Source organism: Echinops telfairi, unplaced genomic scaffold (genome assembly GCF_000313985.2).
Source record: "Echinops telfairi isolate 266 unplaced genomic scaffold, ASM31398v2 ScPeMD7_7469;HRSCAF=8507_1, whole genome shotgun sequence".
Taxonomy (NCBI): Eukaryota; Metazoa; Chordata; class Mammalia; order Afrosoricida; family Tenrecidae; genus Echinops; species Echinops telfairi.
Genome location: NW_022111373.1, coordinates 20,545,996 through 20,553,899, shown reverse-complemented (window position 1 = coordinate 20,553,899; position 7,904 = coordinate 20,545,996). Strand labels below are relative to the sequence as shown.

At 34.3% G+C, this 7,904-nt stretch overlaps 1 protein-coding gene across 1 annotated transcript in view; it reads left to right on the top strand.

Moving 5' to 3' along the window:
- Window positions 1-7,904, top strand: part of SRFBP1 (serum response factor binding protein 1) — a 58,849-nt gene that overhangs the window by 34,123 nt on the left and 16,822 nt on the right. The window contains exon 4 of the mRNA XM_045285053.1: window positions 4,140-4,211. Coding sequence (XP_045140988.1) covers window positions 4,140-4,211 — 72 coding nt within the window. The remainder of the gene's footprint in view (window positions 1-4,139; window positions 4,212-7,904) is intronic.

Genomic DNA, 7,904 nt, shown 5'->3' with positions numbered 1-7,904 from the left:
AAGAGAATAGCGTATGGCTGTGAAATTTTGTTTCCTGCTCAAGAAAAATGCCACAGAAACCGTTGTGATGTTGAGCACAGCTGACAAGGACAGCCCTAGGGGAAAACTCACATGTTCCAGTGGTTTTCTCATTTCATGAAAGGTGAAATGTCAGTTGATGACGAAACTCATTCTGGACACTTGTCAACTTTCCGAACAGAGGAAAATGTCTACTCATAGTGCATTTGGAGTTCATTCTACCAGGTCAGACTGTTAATCAAGCTTTCATTTAGAGGTTCTGAAAAGATAGCGTAACAGTATGTGACAAAAAAGGCCTGATTTGTGGCAGATGGGGGACTGGTTTTGCTACCACAACATGCACCTGCTCATGCAGCAATCTCAGTGAGCTTGTTTTTGGCAAATAATAGCATGCCTCTCTTGCCTCACAAACCTGACTCACCTGACCTAGCACCGTGCGACTTCCTTTTGTTTCCACAATGAAGAGGGACTTAGGACAGCCATTCGACAGCATAGAAGAGGTGAAGAAAAAACGAAGGAGGTGCTGTCAACCATCAAAACAGATGATTTCGAAACATGTTTCCAAGAATGGAATCCCAGGTTCGACAAATGTATTAAGTTTAATGGAGAGTACTTTGAAGGCGATAAGTTGCTTTTATAAAAAAAAAAAATTTAAAAAAAGCAATGAAAAAAAATCCCATTTGCGGGGAGTACCCCCTTGTATATCTTGGCAGGCAAGGTATTCCACCAATTCAGGGAACAAGTCATTCATACTCATTCATCTCTGGAAGTCTTTGAAAATTGTGCCTTATGCACACTTGAAAAATCAATTCCTACAACCTCCCAAAATTACCTGATGGGTACTAAGGAGCTTTGCTATAGCAACTAGCTTACACATTATCAATTTGAAGAGTAACATCTATTCCGTAACATGAACAAATTAAGTTATATAACAATACTAGATGAAGGAAACATGTAATCTGCTCATTTCAATCTAAGAATAATAGAAATAGTTATGTGAATCTTTTCTTTAAAAACAGTGATGATATTCTACCTCAGCATGTAAATGTTTTTAAGATGCAGATTAATTTAAAAGAGATGGTTTGTAAAACTTCGCAGTTTTATATCAACTTCCCCAGTAGACTTCGCAGGAGAATTCAGAAAGTCTCTGGTTGCAATGTTCCTGTTTCTTATACCAGAGGTGCTGTTGAGTAAACGTAGGGCTGCTGATCACAATGTCAGCAGTTCAGACCCAAGCATCTTGTATCTTCTACCAGCAGAACCCAACGCGCTGAAAGCAACGTACTATCGAGTAAGATACAATCTCAGCTACTTCACTGATCTTGACAAGCAGGTATTTCAATTAGTCCAACACATTAATTGTCCTTTAGCAGCAAATACCTCTTTTTAAATAAACCCAATCTGCTTAAATTCAGGTCACTTTCAACTAAATATCTTTCATGTATAATCTATTTATTTTGAATCTTTATCCCATTTTCCCTGTTATATTTCTGAAGACTACTAGAGTTGCCAAAATTATTTTTAGTAATCCCTACTGAAGACTGCTTGGCACCTCATATATTTAAAGAGCTTTCACTAAAAGATAAAATTAATACTTTCCATTCTTATAAATCATACACTTTACCTTAAAGCCTATAGTTTTTATAGGTAGTAGAGTCTGTTGTTTAAATAATCACGACATCTCTTGAAACCATTTGAAATGTGTATTAATTTTTATATGTATACTGTTGAGTGCTCTAGAGAGAATGCTGTATGTAGCAGAGAAGTACTAGATTAGAGAGAATAATGAAGAAGTAGTGGAGCCAGTCTTTCAGATCACCGCCCAGCTCGTAACCGCGGCTCCACCAGAGCTCCTTAAAGTCAGACTTCTCACCAGTGAGGTACAGAATCTAGGACACAGAACTCTACATTTGTTAGAGAGACTCGCTCAAATACAATTTGGATTTATTTTAATTGATAATTTAATTGACTAGCATCTTTTTTTTTTTCATTTTTGTTAATGTAGTTGTTTTAGGGTTAGGAATTTTCCTTTAGTGATTGCTTTAAATATTTCACATTGATTTTGGTATGTCGTGTTCACTTACCATTTTCAGAAATCATGACATTTCTGTTTATATTTCTCCCTTTCTGAGAGTTGTTTAATTGAAATAGTCTTGGTTCTTTTTTTTTAATTTCAGGTAGATGGGTCATATTGCTTGTCTCTTTTTCCTTTAATTTTTTATTTTGTAACCACTAACATGATACTACTGATAATATTTTTACCTAGTATAAAATTATAATTTATTTTAAAATATTACATGTGTTCCTATGGGCATAATTTCTAATATCAGGATATATCATTTTAAGTAAATCCTAAATAGCTAGACATTATTTCATTAAGATTTTTTCAATCTTATTTTTGTTTGATTTTTTACCTTTTGAATTGAAAGTGATATTTCAAAAGTCACCTAGCCATGTATTTCTGTTTCTTCTTCATCTCTTACAGTTTCTGCTTTGTCATTTAGTAGTGGCTATATTTTATGCACTGTGTTCATAAGTGTAATCATTATGAAGTTTGGGTTTTAGCATTCTAAAGTACCTAACTTTGGACCACTGACAGTTTCTTCCCGCTGAATTCTTTTTTGTCTGATACCAGAATTTCAGCCTCTGCTTTTTCATTGTTCCTGCTTATTTGGTGTATCTTTGCCCATTTCTTTTTTCAGCCTGTCTGAGTTGCTCTGTTCTTTGTGTATCTGCTATAAGAATGACGTGAGAGGCTATCAAAACAGAAATTTCACATTTGTTCCATTGAAAACCCTCCCTCACCCACTGCCATAGAACTAATTCCTATGTATAAAAGACCCTAATAGAGTTTACAAGACTTTGGAAATCTTTATGGGAGCCACCAGACTCATATTGTTTTCCTATGGACTGGCTGGTGGGTTTGAACTGCTAGCCTTGCCCTTAGCAGCCCAGTGTATAACTCAACTATAGTCACAGGGCTCCCTGGAATTCATATCAAGCTTAAATTACAGTTTTCTACCTTTAGTAGAATTTTCTTTAAATTCCCCTTTTACATCTTTCATATAGAGGGCAATCTTAACACATTTTTATCACTCATTCTAGTAGAAAATATTTGAGTTTCCTTTCTCTGACAGGTTCCCTCCTTAGCCAGGTTCTGCTGTATTTTAAGAGAAGCTTTCAGAAAGTACATGAAATGTGTGATCATGTAATCATTGTCAGCAGTTTTATTTCTTTTTTCTTTTCTGTTTTTTTAATTACTGTATATACTCGTGTATAAGCCGAGTTTTCAGCACATCTTTAATGCCGGTTTTGTGGTAAAATTAGGTGCGTCGGCTGAAATTTGGGTCGGTTTATACGTGAGTATATATGGTATGTAAAATATATACGGACAAATTAGTCTCACTTTTGTGGCAGACATTTGAATATTCTGTCTTCTATGAAGTCCTATTATAATTAGTTGTTTTTTGGAGATTAGTTTTGAACTCTTTCTTGATTGATTCATTTGTAGCCTTAAGTATTTTTTAGTTGATACTTTATGTTTTCCGTGAAGGAAGTCATGCGGAAATCAGGGTGAAAAAACTTTTTTGAGGTAATAGGGATTTTGAAATTATTATTTTGGGTTCATGTTCTATGTGGACTTAGTGGCAGGATCAAAGCCAGTTCTTCAGTTCACACAGTTCTATAGACAGTAAATGGGATAGCAGCTTCTCAAGAAACACAAGAGGCTGAAAATATTTGTGGCTAATGTATGACGCACAGGTCACTACAGGGTTCAAATACTTTTGCTGTGAATTTGGGGGGAGAGTCAGATTCTGAGACTTCCTGGGTTTGTCGTAGTTAAATCACTCAGTGGTTGACCACGAGGCCAGCAGCTCTGCGGAGAGAGATGCGGCGGTCTGCTTCCATGAAGACGGACAGCCTTGGAAACCACTGAGGCGGTTCTGTTCTGCCCTGTAGGTTCCGCATGAGTTGGAATCAAACTATAGCAATGAGTTTTAAAGAAAATACTTACTGTAAAGTGATTTAATACAAGTTTTTTATAGTAAAAGTTAAGCAGAGATTCATGTCGTAATAGTAATGACTCAAAGCTAAAAGTATTTTGTTTTATTCTTTTACAGGAATTGAAACCTGATGTAGTAACTAAGTCTGCTCTTAGTGATGACACAAACTTTGAGAAAGTCTGCAAAAAGGTATATTTGCAGTAGATTGTATGCACTATAATATATTGTAACTTTGTCACTTGAGTTCTAGAATTCCCGAGTACTTTGTGCTAATTAATTTTGCTTTGCTGTGGTAGATCTTCAAGGCCCTTATAGGTTTGTTGAACTGAATATGACAGTTTGCATTAGACAAAAATTAGTCCATTAGCCTTACTAGTTAGAACAAGGAATCTTAGTGTTCTTTTCAAAGCATTCTCATAAATATAAATTCTTATATTCATTGTGTGAAAGATTAGGTGTATTCCCATTTTTACAACTGGAAGAAACTGAAGTGCAAACAGATTTACCTGAAATGCCATTATTATGTGGGAAAGTCTGTTTTTTAACCAGATCATCTGCTCTTGGCACTTTACAACTTCTGCTGCTTCTTTATATTTTCTTATTCTTTACCACTCACTTAGCTAACACCTACAAAATCGGATTGCATTTTAGAACAGATTTTTGATTCATTGGTTCTTTTCTGTTATTTACTTTGATGTTTTCACTTTCATTGGTTTCTACTCTCATCTCAGATATTTTCATTGTTTTGCGTGGATTTCACTTGTTCTTTGCTAGCTTCCTAATGTGGACATTTAAATTGCTGGTTTTAGACTTTATTTTGTAAATAGGCATTTAATAGTATAAATTTCTCTCTAAGCACTCTTATTGGCAACCCCATATATTGCATTTTTCTTTTCTTTGTGTGTGAAATATTTATAATGTCCTTGGGAGCATCCTATTTGACCTGTGCTTAATTTGGATGTGTGCTGAATAGGTATCTTTTGTTATTTTCTTGTTTAATTCTTTTATTATCTGGGAATACATATTTTGTGATTTCCTTTAAATATGCTAAGATTTGTGTCATGGTATTAAAAGTGGTTTACCTTGACAGAATTGTGAACGAATACTCGATGCAGCTACTAGAGTGTTGTCTGTGTTAGCTGGCAAGTTGCAGTGATGCCGGAAGCAGTGCTACTGACTGGAGCTTCCCTATCAGCAGGGTCCCATACGGTGCAGATTTCAGGCCGACGAGAAAGAACCACCTGGAGGACTGCTGGAAAAGTCGCCACTGGACCCTACGAGAAGCATCACTGCCTCCTTAACGGAGAGTCAGTTTGATGATTTGAATGAAAGAAAACTTTCAGAACTTTTATATCCTGAGGGCACGGCCCATGGCAAGACAAAGCTGCAAAAATCCATTAGTAATCAGCACATGGAATGTCCAAAGTACATAAAATTCAGATCATTTTCCAGGGGGTGTGTTTTTTAATATTTTTTCCTGTTTTGTTTTAATGTAAAAATCCATTGAGAGAACCAGGAGATGTTATGATTGATTTAATAGAAGTTTTAACTGAAGATTATACCATCTTCGAAGAGAGCACCTTTTATCACTATGAGAGAAAATAGAACAGTGATAAAATAAACAAACAAAATAATAGTTGCAAAAAGCTGTTATTATATTCATTTAATCCAGAGATGTTAGTTTGAATAATTAAAATTTTGACGAATATTTTCACTGAAATGATTGGTTTGAATAGTTATGTGTATTTGCCTTCCACAAAGTAGTATAGTTACGTGTGCCTGTGTGCACCCCTCACACACAAAGGAGCATCAAAAGTTCATAGAAAAATTCCATTATCTTTCAGTTCCAATGTTCCACAAACTTTTTGAAGCCCTCCTTGAATATTGTTTGCCGAAAACATCACAGAAAATCATTCATATATGCTTAACTTTCTATTTTCTTCTACTTCTGTAACACAGAAACAAGATATTAGAAAGTGTAATTCTTTTCCCCTCTTACTGGAAATACTTTGTATAGTCGACATTTAATTTTAAAATTTTAATTAAGCTGTGGATGATAATATAATTGAAATGACACTTTTATCAGTTGCCCTCCTAAGATTGTCACAATTCTTCTGAGCTCATTTCATGCAGTTTACCTATTTCTAATATTTTTAATAAATACATAGTTAACATGTCAATTTATATTTGTAGATAAAACCTAGAATTATAATTAAATCCTGTTTATGTTGAAAATATTGCTGTCAACAGTACCATGTAGCGTTGACCTTCTGATTTCAAAGTCAGTTTCTAGATAACTTCAAAGAAGTTAACTATTGCATGTAAGCAATATTTTTCATTTTTAGACTATTGCTTACACAGTCACAGATACATTCCCAAAATTTTATGTAAAATTGAACACCAGTGCTTTTGTATTCTCAATAAATTCCCATATTTCAAACTGAAAATTTTCCATTAAAAGATCAAGTGTTTTCCCATTTTTACTTAATTTATTTGAAATGGAAGTAGCTGGAAGTGTGTGAAAGCCCAGTTTCCTAAGAATTTTCCACAGTCAATATTGTGTCAGCTCTGAAGAAGGAAAGCTGTAGTTTTCCTCTCATCTCTTGATATTGTGAAATCTTTTTTCATGTAAAAGTAGCTTGTTCATAGAGACTGCTAATAAGCCTTTCCATTTCAAAATGTTTACTACCATTTCAGCTATAAGTAAATTTTCGTTTCTTCTCCAAGCGTACACAATATTTTTTCTCTTCCTATAAAGTTTATCACATTCTGCTTTGACTTCATTGTTTGTGTGTTCATTTTACTCTCTTAAAATTTGAGTTTACTCTCTCAAGTTTATAGTAAAACTTGTGTCTCCTAGGATACGATCTTTATGTCTTCATGGTAAACCAGGCCTCAACATGATAAAACTGAAACAAAAAACTCACTACTATTTAGTCGATGCCCACTCATAGCGACCCTGTAGGACAGAGTAGAACTGCACATGTGATTTTTAAGACTGTAACTGTTTTCAGGAGTAGAAAGCCCATATTGCTTCTTTGGAGTGACTGCTAGTATCGAATTGCCGACCTTTTGGATTGCAGCCTAGTGCATAATCACTATGCTACCTGGGCTCTCTAACACAATAAGAGCCCACTAATTATAAGGAGTGAAGGAAGAAAATAGTCAGGAGAGAATGACTGCCCCACTCATTCTTGTGATTCCTATAAGTAGCCCAATACCTAAAGCATAATACAGCAATTTTTTTACAGTTGTGCTATGAAAAGTTTCTAGGTTTAGGATACAAGATAAGGGAAGATTATCTTTACATAGTTTATAAGAAAAACGTTCAAGAATACTAGTGAATTCAGAAGCCTGGTTCTGGCAACTAGTTCCTAACTGGCTAAGTAATCTTGAAGTCAAATCTGGACTGTTCATTTAATTGTAAGCTAAAGTCTTTGCCCTATATCCTCTTTAGTTCTTGTTAAATTTGAATTGAAATTTTTAAATGAATGCTTTTAAAATTGCTTTCTTAAGAATAAAATTTAAAATATTTGACATGTAAATATTTATACTTAGAAGTAAAAAAAGTGTACTTAATTGCTTCTTTTAAATTGTCAGATCTGTTTATTTTTAACTAATACTTTCTGTTCTGATTCTTTTAATCCAGCATTTTAAGATCTTCATTAAAGCATTGTTTGCTTTAATTTTTTTAAGAAATGGAACAGTAAATTCTTAGTATTTATAAAGAAAGTAATGAGCATGTATATCAATAATAGTTTTTCCATTTACACAGTTTTTCTATTAGAATATTTATCTTCTTCCAAAAGTGTAAACTACTTAGATTTGCAAATCGGAACAGAACATCAAGTACAAATAGGAATGCTTTCAAACCATGTAGCT